Raw genomic sequence first — 19,047 nt, 5'->3', positions numbered from 1 at the left:
AAGTAGATCAAATAAACATAGCCGTTCACCCAAAGAACTTGTGGTCAAGTGGCTAAGACAATTTTCTCCCAAGTGTTAAATCGATGTTTCGAATCCTGCCAAAACTATTTTTTATTATGAACTTCATGAAAGGATAACGTAGACTAAATAACCAGGGTCATTCAGCACAAGACCTTGCGGTCTAGTGGCGAAGACGATGGTCTCCCAAGTGTTAAATCGATGGGTCGAATCCTGCCAAAAATTTTTTTTATTATGAACTTCGTAAAAGGATAATGTAAACTAAATAACCATGGCCATCCAGCACAAGACCTTGTAGTCGAGTGGCGAGGAGGATGGTCTCCCAAGTGGTAAATCGATGGTGCGAATCCTACCATAACCGTTTTTCATTATGAACTTCGTGAAAAGGATAAAGTAAATTAAATAACCATAACCGTTCAGCACAAGACCTTGTGGTCTAGTGGCGAAAACAATGGTCTCCGAAGTGTTAAATCGATGGTTCGAATCCTACCATAACCGTTTTTCATTATGAACTTTGTGAAAAGGATAAAGTAAATTAAATGACCATGGGCGTTCAGCTCCAGATCTTGTAGTCTATGTGATATATATATTGAATATTTAATTAGGCTGTAAGGTATAAATATGCATGCGTAATTAGCACCGTTGTTGGCTTGCTGGATGATGCTGTAACATAGAATAAAACAGAGAATAAAACATTTTATGAAGACTAGATCAATCTGTATCAATCCGTATCAGAGACAAGGCATATACACTACAATTGGGCTCACTGAGGAGTAAATCAGGGCTGTGGTGAATGCTACGGAGCCGAAAACAGCCTCTGAAGTTCGGAGTTTTCTTGGTCTGGTAAATTTCTGTAGTCTGTTCATTCCAGATTTAGCTATAACGGCTGAACCCCTGCGGAAGTTAACCAGGACAACTACACCTTTTGTTTGTGGAAATGAACAGAATAAGGTGTTTCAAGAGCTTAAGAATACGATGTCTACCGCTGATTCATTGGCTTTTTTTGATAAGGATGCAGAAACGTCGATAATCTCAGATGCTAGTCCTGTTGGTCTTGGTGCAGTGCTTGTGCAAAAGCAACAAAATGTAATGAAGGTTGTGGCATATGCTAGTAGATGTCTTTCTGACATGGAAAGGCGGTATTCTCAGACGCAGAAAGAAGCATTAAGTATAGTATGGGCTTGTGAGCGTTTTCATGTGTATTTGTTCGGGATTCACTTTGAGGTTTTGACAGACCATAAACCATTAGAAGTGATTTATTCCAAAACCCATAGGCCCTCTGCACGAGTCGAAAGGTGGGTTCTGAGATTGCAGAATTATGATTTTACTGTTAAGTATCTTCCGGGTCCAGAAAACATCGCGGACACGTTGTCTCGGAAACAGTTGTTGAAGAAATCGATCGAATCCAGCGGTCGTGACTGTGAAGTTTCGCGTCAAAACGGATAGCTATCGCCTAAACAATGGTATGTGCAGTTGCAAGCAAACTGCGTGTTTGCACCGACTATAACCATCATGTGAATGATTGTACAGTATAATATAAAACAAAATATTTACGAAGGAAATAAGAAATTTATGTAATGTGATTTTATAAATAGACTATTAAGGCAAGGTGTTCCCCCAAGGGGATACGCCTTGCCGACGATAATTAAAAATCTTATATTATGGGCTTTGCGTCCTATCTAAAAGACCGACAGGTAATGGATGGCACGCAATATGGGAAAGGTGGTCAATAACCAGCAGCAAATCGAAAACTAACAAAGACCGAATACCCAAACCATAAACGGTCAGTTTAAGCGTGACATCGCGAAAGACAGATCTCCTTTAAAGTTGAAAGGTATTTACAGAAGTGTTCTACTTGTTTTTCTATATTTATATGTTGATATACATATAGATAGATAGATAGATAGATAATTTTAATAGTTTCTCCCAGAAGGGTTTTTATAGATAGTAGCTACGAATACACAATGGTACCCCCAAAAGTTTTAGTCCTGGGACACTCATTTGTTCGTCGCCTACAGTGCGACCTGAAACATAAACGGGATATTCGCATGTGCCCAACCTTTAAACTCAAGGGCACAGCGAGAGTTTCTCTACACGGTATAGGAGGTAGAACAGTGAAGAAGATTCGCAAATTTGATTTAGGCGTAGTTTCTCGGTGTGCCCCAGATATTGTTATTCTGGAGATAGGCACGAACGATTTGTCCTCCTTAAGGCCCGAAACAGTCGGGTCACGCATTGACGACTTGGTTGCTTTATTGCTGGATCAATATCACGTAAAATTGGTATGCGCATGCATGATTTCCCCGCGAAAGAACAACCCTCTTTTTGAAAAGCAGCGTTTAATGCTGAACAATTATCTACAGGTAGTTTTAGAGAAGGTCCCGAGAGTGTTTTTATGGACACACCATGGCTTTATACGACCTTCCGTGACGCCATTTCTACCTGACGGGGTCCATTTTAATCGAATCGGGCAATATAAATTATACCGAAGTTATCGGGGGCCATTCTTCAAGCAACTAAAATGTTATAAAATTCTCTATCTATATATATATATATATATATATATATATTATAATATATATTATATATATATATATATATATATATATATATATATAACAAGCTGTCGTACATTACATTCATTTACTTTTATAATATAACTTTGACATTTGACAAACTTCACTCGTGATTACTTCTTAAATACCGCTTTAGCGCCTTTATCTATTATATCTTTATCTTTTATCTATATGAGAGTTCTCACACTGTTTGTGAGTTTTGTTGGCCATATGATGAAAGGTGCGGCGATCTTCTGATCTGCCATGTTCATCCTGCTGACGTTTGATTTTGTCTTTATCTCTCATCTATATGAGAGGTCTCACACTTTTTGTGAGTTTTTTGTTGGCCATAGGGTGAATGGTGCGGCGATCTTCGGATCTGCCATGTTCATCCTGCTGACGTTTGATTTTGTCTTTATCTCTCATCTGTATGAGAGTTCTCACACTTTTTGTGAGTTTTGTTGGCCATAGGGTGAACGGTGCGGCGATCTTCGGATCTGCCATGTTCATCCTGCTGACGTTTGATTTTCTAATCATTCTTTCACAAGTTCCAATTTTCAATTACGACAAATAACGGACGAATCCTCACTATTGAATGTTCGCCATTACGGGGATAGTTTTATTTCTCGCACACGACAAAATTTGGGTCGGTTGCTTTACTATCTAAAAACTCATTACGCCATAAGTATCTATTTCTGCTTTTAAAGTTTTATTTCTTAGAATGCCACCCGTACGTCGTTCTAAGCGTGTCGCCGCTCCATCAGCCGTTTTTGCGAGAGTCTGTTCAGAACCAACAAACAACATCTCGTCGAACTTTAAGTTCGTCCAATGCTGTATCTGTTGGTGCCGCCCCGTCAACGTCAACTGTGCCCGTGAGTCAAGCGACTTTGCCCTCTCTTTCGAGTGAGCTTATCTCAACGCTGGTGTCTTCGGTTACCGAGGCAGTCACGCAAAAGCTAGCTGGTTTCTTACCAACCTCTGCGTCTTCCACATCCACAATGGCGTCTGCCCCAACGGATTCTACCTCCGGAATCGAAATCTCAAACCAGGGTCCCAATGCAGATTCTCTGGTCAACGACGCGCTCACGTCCATACAAGAAAACCTTACAGGTCAGACCACTCCTTTTTCTCTTCAATGTTCAAGTGCCCCGGGTCCACGGGAATCGTTCCACTCTGCCGCTTTGCCTCTTGAATCGCGGATTCCGGATAAAATAAAGCTTAAAATATGGAATGAGGAGTTTGTCGATATAAGTACTTTGTCAGGTGGCCCAGACGCGGCCGCTAAATACGAGATTAGTGTACGTACCTCTGACAACGGTCAACCTGCTTCTCTTCTCCTTGAGCCGACTGCGAAATCCAAAAGGGTGAAAACTATTAGCGATTGGCTTCGTTCGTTTCATATTTTTGTTTCCATTTATACACAACGGTACCCCCATGAGTCCCCCGCGCTCATGAAATATTGTCAAATCATCCAGGATTTGGTCAATAGGGGTCATAATTGGTTTTACTACGATGAGAATTTTCGATTTTTGCGCCAAACACAGGCCACGCGGGTTCCCTGGGCGACTGTTCACTGGGAGTTATGGTTGAAATGTCAATATCCCACTACTTCTAAGCCGAACACGCAAGGCAGCAATCATACGCGCCACCCTTCAAAAGTGTCTGTTCCTCGGGGATATTGTTTTAAGTTTATCGCGGAACGTTTTGTGCCGGTTGTGATTTCAAGCACACTTGTTTTAAATGCAACGGATCGCACCGTGCCGTGAATTGTAATTTTCGTGCCAACAACAGACCATCTCCCACTGATGGATCGCCTAGGCCTATTTCAACAACGTCCGTTGGCAACACCCATAAAACTTCATAATTTACAAATATTGTTAGAAGGTTATAATCCAAGTATTGTTGATACACTAATTTCCGGATTTACTTCGGGTTTTCGCATTCATTTCTCTGGCACAGAACAGTCGTTTGAAGCAATAAATTTACGGTCTGCTCTTGACAAACCAGAAGCGGTTGACCAAAAATTAACGAAAGAGTTACAGGCATCTCGCCTTGCTGGGCCATTTAATTATCCGCCTTTTCCAAATTTTCTTGTTTCGCCTTTGGGCCTGGTTCCTAAAAAACAACCGGGTGATTTTCATATGATTCATCATTTATCGTTTCCAAAGGGAGCATCGGTTAATGATGGTATACCCGATTTCGAAACATCTGTGCGGTACGCTATCGTTGACGACGCTATTCAACTTATTAAAAAAGCGGGCCGGGGTTGTTTCCTGGCGAAAACAGATATAAAAAATGCTTTTGGAATCATTCCTATCAGCCCAGCGGATTATCACCTCTTAGGCATAAAATGGCGGAGTTTGTATTATTACGACCGCACAGAGAATTTTAACGAGTTATTTTAACTCCAAAAATGGAGTTAAAAAAACGGTGACAGAATAATCCGTATTTTAGAGTTACTTTAACTCTAACGAATATAGAGTTAAAATTACTCTTTGTTGCAACGAGTTACTTTAACTCTAAAAAAGGAGTCAAAAAAACGGTGACAGAATAATCCGTATTTCAGAGTTACTTTAACTCTAACGAATATGGAGTTAAAATTACTCTTAGTTGCAACGAGTTATTTTAACCCTAAAAATGGAGTTAAAAAACGGGGACAGAATAATCCGTATTTCAGAGTTACTTTAACTCTAACGAATATAGAGTTATTTTAACTATTGGCGATGGAGTTAATAAAACAAATAAGAAGAGGGTAACTTTAACCCCAAAAAGAGTCATCATCCGTATTGCAGGATTATTTAAACTCACACACAATAAACGAGTGAAAACAACTCCGAATCATTAAAATATCACCTTTATTTAAAAACACGTATATAAAACACATAAAAATATGCAGTTATTAACTTTAAATCTATAACATGAAAATATAACAGTATATAACTTATTTGATCCTTTTCAATCGCAAATAAAACATATTGTCTACACTCATGTAAACTCAGGGGGTAATTGAACATTCTTAGTTATAATCAGCCAATTAATTGGACTGAATATAACTGGCCTTTTTCTGATTGGCTTATAATTATATAGGGGTAGCTACATAAATATAGTAAGCATAATTCACAAAAAGTTTCACGCACGAGGATTAATAGACTATATGATGTATCTGCGAAATCATGGACAACTGTAGGGCAAGTTATGAAATTATAAAAACAATAGCAATGAACAATTAACTATATGCCTATACTGTACATGCATACATATATACAATGAAAATGTACGGATTACATTGCACACATCTCGGACATACTCATTTCTGGCTTTGTCTATCAACTTTCCTTCTCTTAGTCCCTGTTGTACTCTTGGAGATAACTGCAATGCAAATAAATATTACTAACGTTATATATATATATATATATATATATATACCTTGATATATGATATATTTGATTTATTTTCTCATAGAATTGCTTTAATTACCGATGACTTTTCAGGCAGCTCTATGGATATTATATTCTTTTTTCCAGATTCAGGTGTTTTCACAAAAGCACTGGACAGTGATGCATTGCTCTGTTGATTAAAACAACAATGATTTTCTAGTAATTAGTATTCTAAAAAGTGCAATTTCATGCAAGCTAGTTCTATTTGCTCCTAAATAAATAAGTTTTCTCCATGGAAATGAATGGTCGTGTCTAAACCTGCCATGTATTAATCAGCAATATTATATCACATAATAATTCAAATGAATGAATAAATACTACATGACAGTCATGACAGTCAGTCAAATACTACATGACAGAACAGAGATCTTCATTTTGCTGCTTCAAAATTTGTAGATGAGATGCTTATAAGGAGTGGACTGGTGAAAGCAAACATCTTTTTTGCCTCCCAATTATCTCCCACCTATAAATTCTAAAGGCCCTGTTACACGGTTACACACAATTTTCCTTGTAACTGGCATTGCAATTCTACTTTAAAGAGCTGTTAATTAGTGAGGAGTCATTAAAATGTAAGTGTAAGAACTGCAATGGAGCGTAATAAAGACAAAAGTTCGGTAGTTGCCAAATCTACATCTCCCAAAAGAAGAATTGAAGTGCAAGTTGCCAGAAAAAATTGCCAAAGGTGGCAAATCTGTTTCTAAGCTAACTATAGCTGTATATGTGAAAAATAATGTACAAGTTTATAGATTCTTAGGCTTTTGCACTTTTTTTGTCTTTTAACTGGGTAAATATAGGTGGTAGGGTAGTTTAAGAGAACAAAAGATACAAATATATATATATATATATAATTATATATATATATATATATATATATATATATATATATATATATATACATATTTGTTGTGGGGAAATTGATATGTGACATACATTAATATTGATTACTCACATGACTTGTTTTGGCAGATTCCTGCTTTTCTGCAAAAATGATTGCATTGGGGGTCTGTGTTCATTACAATTTGGCAGCAAAGAAAACATAAAAAAGGAAATGTAGAAAATGACTAAAAAATCAGATATGTTGACAACAAATGAGATGACTGCATCCTTTAGTAGTAGTTGCCTGAACATATTAAACACAATCGTACCATAGGAATAGTTGATTAAGGCCATGGAGCAGCTTTCTTTAGATTCTTTAGTGCTTGTATCCAAAGAACTAGGAAATGCTTTTCTAATTGCAATGATTTGTCCACATTTTAGGCCAATAGTTCTTAGTAACTCATTAATGGATAACCTTAAAGACTGGGCATCGAAAATCTGTAGACACAAACAATTACACAAATCACATTAAAGACCCTGTCAAATCCGATATGGCCCAACATGCAGGGGCAAAAAATGGGCACAGTACACAAAAAAATCCACTATGTCAAGATTTCAGTTGTACTGAACAAGCATGTATACTGAGTGGGAAAATATACCAGTATTGATAGATGTATATGCACTATGAAAACATCATTCAAATATGTTTCCTCAGTTTATATTTTAACTGAATCTTCGTAAGATTCACAGTTAACAAATCTATTAAATCACACGATGGTATGCAAGCAGAAGTTAACAATGGGCCTGCGTACATGGGCATTTATAATTTTTTATAATCCTTTTTCCCAACCGGAGGGAATCGTGTATTTTAAAAGTGCAAATATTTTAGCATGAACTAATATCACTATAAAATAAATAGAAAATACCAACCTCTTCATCAACAGTAGCCTGATTATCGTTTCATTGGCTTCCGATTCGGATAATTTACGTTTCAAACCCTCCACATCCTGCTCCTGCAAAGTTTAAGCATGCTTTAAAGTAGAAAATAAGTAAAGACTTTGGACTTTGCTCGACTTTGGTGACGATGCTTCCACTCAAAGGGGAATTTTCCTACAAACTTCCCAGACCCTGAAACTTCTTTACTTTTGTATTTTGACAAAAATGCAAACCCCTCTTGGCGTTAGCCTTTTCGAAAACAAAGTCATATTTTGCGTAAACTGACAAGATTCACACACAATGAAAAATCATAAAGTTATCACTAAATTATTTAAATATTCTACAGTGCGTGTTCACGAATGTGTACGAAATATACACTAAGTTTTTAATATAAATGAAAAGCCTTAATTTTTTGTTTTCAAAGTAAAGTTAAAAGTAAATTCCCTAATCCTTACGGCCTGAAAATAATTAAAAAGACTTCAAAAATAGAAAAAACTGTGCAAAATTGTTGGAATATCTTAATATAATCTTAAAAAACCGTAAAGGAAATTAAAAAATTCAAGATAGTGTGAATTTACTAGGCTTAGTTTCGCTGCGGCTGTTTTATGGCTGTTCACGTTCACCATGCTGTTTATGCTTGCCAACCAAATTTTAAAAATGTACTTACCATCTATTGTCTCCTTAAGCAGTTGCTACTTGTAACTTTCAATAAAAAGACTTGCTAAGTTAGCGACAAGGTGTATCAAATTCTTTTTAACTGTGCGACAAGTCCGACAACAGTCGACATGAACAAAAAAGTCTTGAAAAACAGAAAAAGAAACCCGAAGCACAGCCCGAAGTGTGCCTGACCGAAATGCATCATAGGAATGATTTTGACCATATTTGGAACCTGGATATGAAATACGCGGGAAAGGGAGATTAGAAGAGTTCAAGCTAGAGTCACTGCATAAACAATCCAGAAGACATCTTCTGGATTGTCTATGGTCACTGTCTTTTGTAAAATTTACTTTATGTACAGGTTTACATTTGAGTTAATTTAACTTTGAAGTTCGAATTGACTTAACTCTCAAGTTCGGAATGATTGTACTTTGAAGTTTTACTTGATTTAACTCTGAAGCTGGAATTGGTTTAACTCCAAATTTCGAGTTAATTTAACTCCAGAGTCTCGAATCTTTCAACTGATTTCAGTTTTGAGTTCATTTAACTCTGAACAGACTGAATTCGAGTTAATTCAACTCTGAAGTTCGAATTGATTTAACTCCGAAGTGCGATTTGATGTTTTCGCCGATTTAGCTAACTCTGAAATGCGAATTGATATAACTCTGAAATTTTAGGTAATTTTAACTCCGACGTTTTAGTTGTTTTAACGCTAAATTTTGAGTTATTTAAACTCCGAAATTCGAGTTGATTTTACCATGAAACAGGAGTTGATTTAACTTCAAAGTTAGAGTGAATTTTACTCCGTAAGTGTAGTTGATTTGACTCTCATGCAGTAAAAATAACTCCCTTGGGAAGTTAAAATAACTTCTTCTCTTTTTAACTCTCTAGATAGTGTTATTTCAACTCCGATTATTGGAAGGATAATTAAAATAACGCTCTTTTCAGAGTAAAAATAACTCTAGAAAAATAACTCTACACCAAGAAGTTATTTTAACCCTACAAAAAGAGTTGCTTTAACTCGATAAAATTCTCTGTGCGGGCAATGCCAATGGGTTGCTCCAGTTCGTGTCGCACTTTTGAGATTTTTAGTACGGCTATCGAATGGATCGCTAGGGAAAGGCTTAACATCGGCAAACTCCTTCATTTGCTCGACGACTTCCTGTTTGTTGCACCGGATTATTCTGCTTGTAAAACAAACTTACAAGGATTCATTGCTCTTTGTGATTTCATTGGCGTGCATATAGCACCGGGAAAAACCATGGGTCCCTCAACAACCTTAACGTTCGCTGGGATTGAATTAGATACAATACAATTCCAGGCCCGATTGCCGATGGATAAAATCGAGAAATGTGTTCAATCTATCGCACGCTTTTTAATTCGTAAAAAGGTTACACTCAAAGAACTTCAGTCCTTAATTGGATTACTTAATTTCGCATGTTCCGTCATTATGCGTCAGGTCGCGCATTCCTGCGACGCTTAATTGATCTATCGCGTGGCATTTCACACCCTCATTTCTTTATTCGCTTAACGCAAAGTGTGAAACATGATCTTCGTGTCTGGCAAACGTTTCTGTCGAATTTCAACGGCAAATCATTCTTTTTGCACAACCATTGGCGTAATAACTCCCATTTGAATTTATATACTGACGCTTCGGGTAGTATTGGTTTTGGGGCCCTGTTTGGTTGCGACTGGTGCTATGGCGCATGGCCAACTGACTGGCGGAGTTACAATATTGCCGTTCTAGAGCTATATCCGATTGTCCTCAGCCTGTGTTTATGGGGATCAAAAATGCGCAATCATTGTATTTTGTTTCTCACGGATAATGAAGCTTTGGTGTCTGTTATTAATAAGCAACACAGGACGAAAAGCGTGCCATTAATTAGCTTTAGCAAAAATACTAAAGGTATTAAATGCGTATCTATAACTTTTAATAAGCCGACTAAAGGTGATTAAAGAAAAAGTTACATTTAATCGCATTTATTTTGAATAAAACATCTCTTTTGGAAACCGATAGATTTAATTGCATTTAGTGAGCATTTTAAAGTGGGTTAAAGCCGACATTAGTGCGCGTATAGTTTAATAAACTTTAACCAGTTGTTTAAATGTTGATTAAAGGCAGAGATAGCATTTAATCACCTTTAATTTGATTTTAAATGAAGACAAAACCTGACACCTACTTTAATTCCGTTAGGACGGCAATTTAATAGGATTAAATATATTGTTATTGCAACAATTATATGGTAACAAATAAACATGATGATATCTGATACGTTTGTTATTATCGAGTAACGTAATGCTATAATGCGCCTTTATTTCACCTGAATTTAAGCACTTCGAGACACTGTCGGACAATATACAAGAAATAAGAAAGACTTCTTATTGTGCAAATTCGCTCATTAGTATAATTATAAAGTGCGGAAGTGATTGATATACAAGTTTATATAAATTTGGCCAAAGTGCGTGGCAGTTATAATACGATATGGATAAGGCGAACAGTTACGTGTTTTGCGACCACTGCGAACAAAACGTTTCGGAAACAACATTCCGTAGACATATGGCTTTAAAACAATCTCGCCAGCTGAAGAGAAGTTTGAAGAAAGATTCTTCAACGTCTTCATCCGACACAGACGGAGAAAGTGATTGTAACAGTTACAGTTTCAAAGGTGAGAGTGTTTTGCATGCAAGTCCATAATATACAGCTATATCATTATTAGCACACTGTCCACCAATTCCATAAAATTCAGTAACCAATATGTATGGCTTTGATTGTACATTGATACCAAACAGAAATGGCAAACCTTATATAAGAAAAGTATTATGAAATTATAAATAAATAAAATAAGTCATGAGTCTTCTTGTATTTCCATGTACAGTACAATTTTACACAATCTGAATACAGAGACATTGAATGAAGTTGATCATGAACAATCAACTATTAAAGCAGAAGTTTCTCAGCTTTAAATTTTGAGTGAAAATACAAACTTCAGGATCAGTTTTGCTAGAAGAGTTGCCATACTGCTAATCATTATTCCACATGATCATACCTAACGGTAAACAGGCCTATCCCCAACATTGATAATTGGTGGTGTGGGGGGATGGGTGTATTAATATATCCATGTAAATATGAACATGAATATATGAATATACACACCCCTCCCAACTATCCACGTAAACTCTGTTACAGTGCCGTAAGTTTCAAGTATGCTGTAATCATAATAATTAATCATTTTCATACCAGGGTGATCAAATGAATTAATCATCATGGCTTCCTTTTCCACATCAGTTCTACTTGTATGGCTTTTAAACTGTTTCACAGCAACTACATGCCCTCTGTACATCTTTTTTACACAGATGCCAAATGTCCCCTCACCAATTTATTTTTTCGTCCACTTGACAATATTTTCAAGTTGGCTGGGTCAATTTCATGGATAGACCTAGAAAAATTTAAATAAATAATAGCCAGGTTGATATTGAAAATATTTAGGCTTGAATATTGTTCAGCTGTATAACTGCTATTCAGTATACTATAGTTGAATGCATTAGGTGGCAATGCCCCCTACTTATTTTTTTACTTGTCTAATGTCAGATTATTTCATTTGTCAGGGGGGAAGCTCTGCCACTTAATGTGTTAACTACAAAAGCTGACAATCTCTCGAGTTAACGCATTAAGTGGCAATGTGCCCGGCATGCCCTACTTATTTTTTACTTGTCTAACGGCAGACAATTTTACTCATTAGTGTGGAAGCTCTGCCCCTTAATGGGTTAATATAAAGATCAAATGATCTTCAAGACAGTGTTGTTTCATGAATTGACAGCTACTGTAAGCACAAACTATTGTTTCAAAAGGTTGGAGACATATGGTCATATCTGTAGCTAGCATTTCATGAGTACCCCATTAATGTTCAAATTGCTTTCTCTTCTTAATTGGCCAGTACAATAGTAACTCCAAACGAGCAGAACATTTTGAGCACATTCTAGCTTCGGAATAAAAAAGCTAGTAAAGTGAGCTAAAATTTACAACATTTCACAACCAAACTTTGAAAATATACTAATTTTAGTATGCTCTTTTCCAGCTTTGGTGATTTATTTGAATCTCCTTGTCTATTTCAGTCCATAATTGGAATTGTCAATTGTGTCTAAAGTTTTTATGAATCATGCAAGATAAATGTACTAGGGACAGAGGATTCTAAATACTATACTATTACACCATTTATATCAGACTCCCTATGTACAAAGGCCCAAATCAAACATTCATCCCATCGCTTTCCACCCACAGCAAAGTTTGTATTGAGTATTGAATGAAAATGTTGCAGGGGAAATTTAAATTTCACACAAAATTTGAATTATAGTTTTGATCACTGTATCATCATTCAATCAAATGCAGATTCAAAAAGATTTTGTCTAATCGGGCAATCAGACAAAAAAGCCTGAATCTGGCTTTTTACATGCAGCATGGTAAAGAATATATCAGGTCCTCCTTCATTTGTCGCTGCCAATCAATCATAGCGAATGAAAACATACTGTAGGCCTGGGGCATGATACTTAGGTTACATTGTTGGTCAATGTTCCACTTCATTTAATAATATAAACCCCTGCCTATAAATGCAGTTTTCTAAGATGTGGCCAGAACTGCCAAATGAATTCTGTTAAGGTTGGAAAAAAATATTTCATTTCTGCAAGGGGTCTCTTAAATCCCAGCGTTAAAAAAGCACATATTAATATTATTCAATCAAAATTGCTTAGATTCTGGAGGGTCAAATATACTCCATAAGGGGGGGGGGAATTATACTGAATATAATGTGGGGTGCTTTAATGCAGTATAACAGTATTAAGTAAATACACACAATTTTAGCAATCTATCGATATAACCCTGCTTCTATAAACTGCTCAAATTAAATATAAGGAGCAATATACATGTACTTACATACGAGACGTAGTACGCAAAGACTTTTCCTCTCTCCACTTTCTCCAAAAAAACTCGGCCTTCGATCTCATTTCAGTCGTTGTGGCTTTCAATTCTTTCTCAATATTTTTCTTTATTTTCTCCTCCAGCCGTCTTTGCTTGACATTTCTGGTCTCTTTACGTTTCCTTTCTCGTAATTTCTGTTTACGTCGGCGACGTTTAAGGCGCACTTCCTCGACATTATTTGGTCTGGAGAGACGACGCTGCTTCGCAGGTATAAAACAATTCTGTTCAGCCTCTGGTGGCACTGGGCTTTTAGCTTCCAGAAGGCTGCGCATTCCACTGGTAGCAAGTGCGCCACTCGCTGTGTGGAAAGACTGGTTAAAATGTGCCATTTCAACCGGTTTTGCGCAAGGTATACCACCAAAAGCTTTACAGAATTTTTCAATTTAAGGCTTTTCAAAATATTTGTCGTTCGTTGTCATTGCGCCAAAGTACGTAATGTGTGCTTCCCGCGCTTTTGCGTTATTTAACAATTATGAATTTATGATATTTGTCTCCGATCGGATAACTGTCCCCTATAGGGTGGGTAGGCAACTCATAATATGTCTGTTCTATAAATAACGCGACTAAAACAATGGCGGATTATCGTTGTAGAGGAAATGTGCACGGAATCAATTTTTAAATGACTTAGTATTCGTAAGGAAGCCCAATTTACATTTAGGCCAGTGCTTTTCTAGGTTATCTGGGTAAAGACTTTGATGTTCGTGTGTTATACCTAACGGAAGAAATATGATAACGATAGAATCCTGCTGTGAAAGTTTTCTACAACCAATGAAATATTGGACGTGATCGCGCTCAATTATAAATCTACATACAATTCAACAATCAACTGTGTCAATGTGTTCAAAGTCCTTTCGCGACAAACAGCTGAATCTGACTTCACTGGATTTTTCGACATATCCACTGAAATGTCTTTGCCCGATCAGTACGTTTTATTATTACAAAATGTGGTCGAGGAAAACAGGCTCTTGAGAGCTCAAATGGCTAATACCATTTCAAGCAATGAAAGTGCTTTGAAAAATATTGAAACAAAAATGGACATCTTGTCCCAGACAACTTCACCTGGCAGACGAGTCAGACAGACCGGGCAGAACAAACATAAAGTGCCCAAAGCTTGCAGTGTAAGTAAATACAGTTTCATTTATTTCCTATTAACCATTTCATCTGAATGGCTTTATGCCTTTATCCGTTGACCGTTTATGTTGAATAACAGATTTTAATAATATGAGGACAAAAATGTCCATATTGTTTGAATTGGTCTTTGTTTATATATAGTTATCTTTGTATGTTTTAAAGTCTTTATAAATGTCTCCTTATTATGGTAATATAATTATATTTACTATCAACCTATTCACTGCTTGTACCATAACACTAAAGGAGTAAAATGTCTGGTGTTACACAGAGAAAATCCAGGGGGCATGTCTAGGCACATTGCCACCAATTTAGGCTGACTTTTCAACTAAATGTTCAACTAAAAGCCAACCAAAGGTTTAACAGAAATCAATTGTAAGAACTGTAAAACCATGTTTAAAAAACCATTATTTTTAGATATTTAATTTTGAAAATGTGTTTACTATGTTCTTCAATAGAATAATGTCCGAAGAAAACTCAAGGCTCTTAGGAGTGCTGATGAAAATATGCACTTTAGATTAACTGAAAGGTAATGCATAAAGGCAACTTCTTTCAAATACTAATTTATATTAATAAAACTGGTGAAGTCATGTTACCGAGATGATGTACATTGTTTACCTTTCCGATGTTAGTATTTTAGATTGAGTCTTATCTTATTTTTATTGATTGTAATTAATATATTACCAATTAAGCACCAGCACTCTCCCCTTAATGAGTAAAATAGTCTGGTGTTAGACAGAGTAAAACGCCAAAGTAGGGCGCATCAGGGCGCAAACTTGATGGGTAACCCATTAAGTGGCAATGTGCCCCAGGACACCCTACTTATATTTTTTACTTGTCTATTGCCAGACGAAATACTCGTCAGTGGGGAAGCTCTGCCACTTAATGGGTTAAACTGCATATTAGACTGGAAGTTGTGCTGACATGCTATAAATATAAATTATACCAGTCTTTGAAATTTTATTTGAAGCCTTCAGAATCTATGTGAGGCCTTCAGAATTGTGCGATATATGGTGAATTCAGAACATGTGATAATTATGCAAAATTCTGAAGGCCTTAAAATAAATTCATAATGGCATACATAAAATTCTAAAGGCTGGTATATTTTAATAGTGTGTCCCTTTGTACCACGTACAAGAACACTATCTTTTGAACAGTAACTCTCAAACTGAGCATGGAAGTTCGACAGTATGCTACACAGGTTAAGCACAAGTAATAATTTTGAACTAATTAAGTTTCTTGTTTCTAGCCCCGATTCTCAGCAAAATTCACAGCTATTTAAAAGAGTGGCAGAAGAACTGCAACATGAATTTGGTGGTCAGGAAAATTGTCCTTGGCCAACGGTTGTTTTAAAAGGTATATACTCAGAGTTTTAACTTGTAATGTAAAAGAAATATAGCAGCAATAAATCAGTTGACTAATATGTTCCTTAGTTCTCCAGTCTCTGAGTATAGACGTCTAATAGGATAGGGATTCAACCCTTTTTGCGGGAGTCGTGTAATTTATTTTAACAAGGCGCATCCAATGAATTACGACATATGAAAACCAGGTTTAAACCTTCGTCACAGGGAAAACCTTTCTCTGCGCTGGTGGTGCCCCATACGCACAGCTTTTTTGCAACTATGTTTTCAAATTGGGTTTTCCCTCGTGAAAGTAAGTTTCCTAGAAATTAGGGCCCTGAATCTAGAAGGTGATTGTTGCTTTTTTATGTTTTAGAGGCGTTTAAGAGGTATTTCAAGTCATGCAAAGCAAAACAGAAAAGAGTTGCTCTTGGAACAGAACAGCAACACGTTCAAATTTGCAGGAGAAGGAGCAGAAAGGAGGAGGTATGTTTTTACAATATCTTTTTAAAAATAGTTGATACTTAATGATTATTTTAGCTTTGCTTCATACTTGATTGAACACGACTATCTAACTACTTTTAACGTAACAGTTAAACAGTGTAGTAGGTTATATGCAACTACATGGAAAATAAGAAAATTCTTCGATGTTTCGAGCGAAGCCCCATCAAGAAGTTGGTTGTAGTACTTAGTTGGATAACCTACTACACTGACATGTAAGACTCGAACTCCGAAGAGAAAAACCACCGGAAGAAAAATTAGCAACTGGATTTTAGGCGAGACTATACTTAGCACCACAATCTCAAACACTTACCCAAGTAAGAATATAATTATTCGACGATATTTGCTTTTAGAAACTAGCGAGAAGATTAAAAACGATCGAGAAAATGGGTTGGAACCAGACGAAAGTGGCAAAGGTGGCAGACGTCATGAGAATGGACTATATGTCCTCTGAAAAAAGCGAGGTAGACGAGGAAACAAATAGGATTAAACACTACAAGGTTCGGAAGCTTTCTTGGGAAAGCAGAGAATTAAAGCGAACTAAGAAGAAGCTTGATAAAAACCACAAGGATTCGCTACCTGGATTGTCCAAACGAGCTGTTACACCAAGAGAGGAAGGAGAACCCTCCGGTAAACCAAAACCAGCCAACTGTCCTGGTTGGGCGTGTGTTGTTCTAACTGAAGACCCGACAAATGAACCAGTTGGAGCACAATATTTAGCCGAGGATGATTTGAATCTGTCACGATAGACTCTTTAGTTAAAAATTGCTACAAAATTATTTCAGTTACATGTACATTGACGATGGACATCCTAGAAGATGCAAATAATTATGTATGCTAGTCCGATGCTCTACCAAATGAGCTACAAGGCCAAGTCGGTTCTTAAATATATGTTTACTCCGAACTCAAAGTTCAGTGCCCTTGTTTATTGGTCTCTAGACGCGCAATATATTTTTGAAAATATATTGGCTATTGCGCGTCTGGAGATCGATGCACTGAACTGTAATTTAATTGTTGAAAACACCATATTATTCACCGTACCAGAAACATCACATCATGCAATAATATTAGTATAGGAATCATGGATGTATACTATACATTACGACTTATCTATTTATTTAAAATGATGAATTTTTGTAAATACACGGGTATAGAGGGAAATAAATGCTTTTTTGCAATGAACTGGTGATGCTTGTATTTGTTTGACTATAGCTAGCTATACGTGTAGCTTGTACCAAATATAACGATTAGAAATTTAAGTTTTATTGCGAGTTGAGCTTGTAATTGAATGGAAATCAGTTTCTTCGTTTATTTACATGGAATAGGTTATATAAGTATAACAGCCATGCAGCTAACGAATTAACAAAAGCTGAATTATTGTGAATATAATAGGTTAATTAAAGACAGTTTAAATGTGCATTTACGCAAGGTTTAATCAATGTTTTAAGGCGATTAATCTATACTTATCTCACGCTTTATCGACCTTTAAACAATGTATTAAATCTACTTTTAATACACTTTAGCCAACTAGCACATTTATGATTAAAATCGACTTTAGTCAAAAAAGTCAAGATATTAAAGGCAATTATACGTTCCTTTAAACTGCCTTAATCTGCATTTAATCCACTTAATTAAATCTGCCTTTAGCACACTTTAATCAACATTTAGTCTTAAGTATTAATCCCGCCGTTAATACACTTAGTACTGAACATTAAACGTGTCTAAAGGTGTGTTTAGTGTATTTAATAAATCGCATTAAGTGTAACTAAACACCAATAAAATACACGATTAATCTGCCTTTACAACCGTATTAAGGGCACGCTTTTCGTCCTGTGCAAACATCAAAGGATTCTTATATCATGACACTCGTTCGCCGGATGGTTTTAGTTTGTTTAGAATACAATATTTTATTCAAAGCAAAGCATATACTGGGTAAACAAAATGTCCTAGCTGATTGTTTGTCTCGTTTACAGCTCCAAAAATTTTCACAATTGGCGCCGGCCGACATGCATCGAGCTCCAACGCCTATTCCCTTTCACCTGCTGCCGGAAAATTGGCGACTATAGTTTCTCAATTAGCTCAAAGTAGCTTGCAACCTTCTTCAGTGCCGACTTATAAACGGGCATGGGCACTTTTTACGCAATTTCATGTGGCAATTTTTAATGAGGGATCGTTCACTTTGCCTTTGTCGCCCTCAGTCGTTGCGTTATTCATAGCGTACTTATTTGACCTCAAGTACGCCTCTTCAACAGTTAAAACTTATGTATCTGCACTTGGTTATACTCATCGCATGTCGGATCTACCGGATCCAACGAGAGTTTTCTACGTAACGCAAATCTTAAAGGGGTATGGTAAGAAAGGCTTCCGCTTAGATAGTAGGTTGCCTATAACTTTACCAATTCTCAATCGTCTTATTGAGGCTGCGCCTCGTATTGCTGGGTCACCGTAACAAATATGTCAATTCCGGGCAATATGCTCTTTAGCATTTTTCGCGTTCCTGAGAATTGGAGAAATAACTAAGAAGTCAAATAACGAACCCCTTCAATTGCGACAACTCTCCAAAATATCTCCCGATGATGGCCGGGTTGCAGGCATAAGGTTGACTTTCGAGAACTTCAAGCACAATTATAACAGTAGACCTTTCAGTTTGGAAATTTACAGGCAAACGGCATGCTGTCCTGTTCGCT

General features: G+C 36.6%; 1 protein-coding gene and 1 long non-coding RNA gene across 4 annotated transcripts; one reads left to right on the top strand and one right to left on the bottom strand.

Annotated features, from left to right (window-relative positions):
- Positions 1-5,434: 5,434 nt before the first annotated feature.
- Positions 5,435-7,890, bottom strand: LOC114542830. Of its 2 annotated transcripts, XR_003689788.1 has the most exons (5): positions 7,757-7,890; positions 7,156-7,324; positions 6,960-7,013; positions 6,051-6,140; positions 5,435-5,942 (listed from the first exon to the last, which is right to left on the bottom strand). It is a non-coding gene; the product is annotated as an uncharacterized LOC114542830 (long non-coding RNA). The 2 variants fall into 2 exon arrangements; XR_003689787.1 differs by having other exon boundaries at positions 6,960-7,324.
- A 2,855-nt stretch (positions 7,891-10,745) lies between these two features.
- Positions 10,746-18,185, top strand: LOC114542829. 2 transcript variants are annotated; one of them, XM_028562250.1, is made up of 6 exons: positions 10,746-11,085; positions 14,066-14,509; positions 14,978-15,048; positions 15,769-15,875; positions 16,236-16,345; positions 16,714-18,185. In XM_028562250.1, the coding sequence occupies exons 2-6, from the start codon at positions 14,297-14,299 to the stop codon at positions 17,107-17,109; spliced, it is 897 nt and encodes a 298-aa protein (XP_028418051.1). In that variant the 5' UTR covers positions 10,746-11,085; positions 14,066-14,296; the 3' UTR covers positions 17,110-18,185. The 2 variants fall into 2 exon arrangements, with proteins under 2 accessions (XP_028418051.1, XP_028418050.1); XM_028562249.1 differs by lacking the exon at positions 10,746-11,085 and having other exon boundaries at positions 11,787-14,509.
- Positions 18,186-19,047: the final 862 nt, after the last annotated feature.

This window comes from Dendronephthya gigantea, unplaced genomic scaffold (assembly GCF_004324835.1).
Source record: "Dendronephthya gigantea isolate DGI-Jeju-01 unplaced genomic scaffold, DenGig_1.0 000404F, whole genome shotgun sequence".
Classification (NCBI taxonomy): domain Eukaryota; kingdom Metazoa; phylum Cnidaria; class Anthozoa; order Malacalcyonacea; family Nephtheidae; genus Dendronephthya; species Dendronephthya gigantea.
Note: the sequence above shows the minus strand (reverse complement) of the source record. Positions and strands in the feature narration are given on the sequence as shown.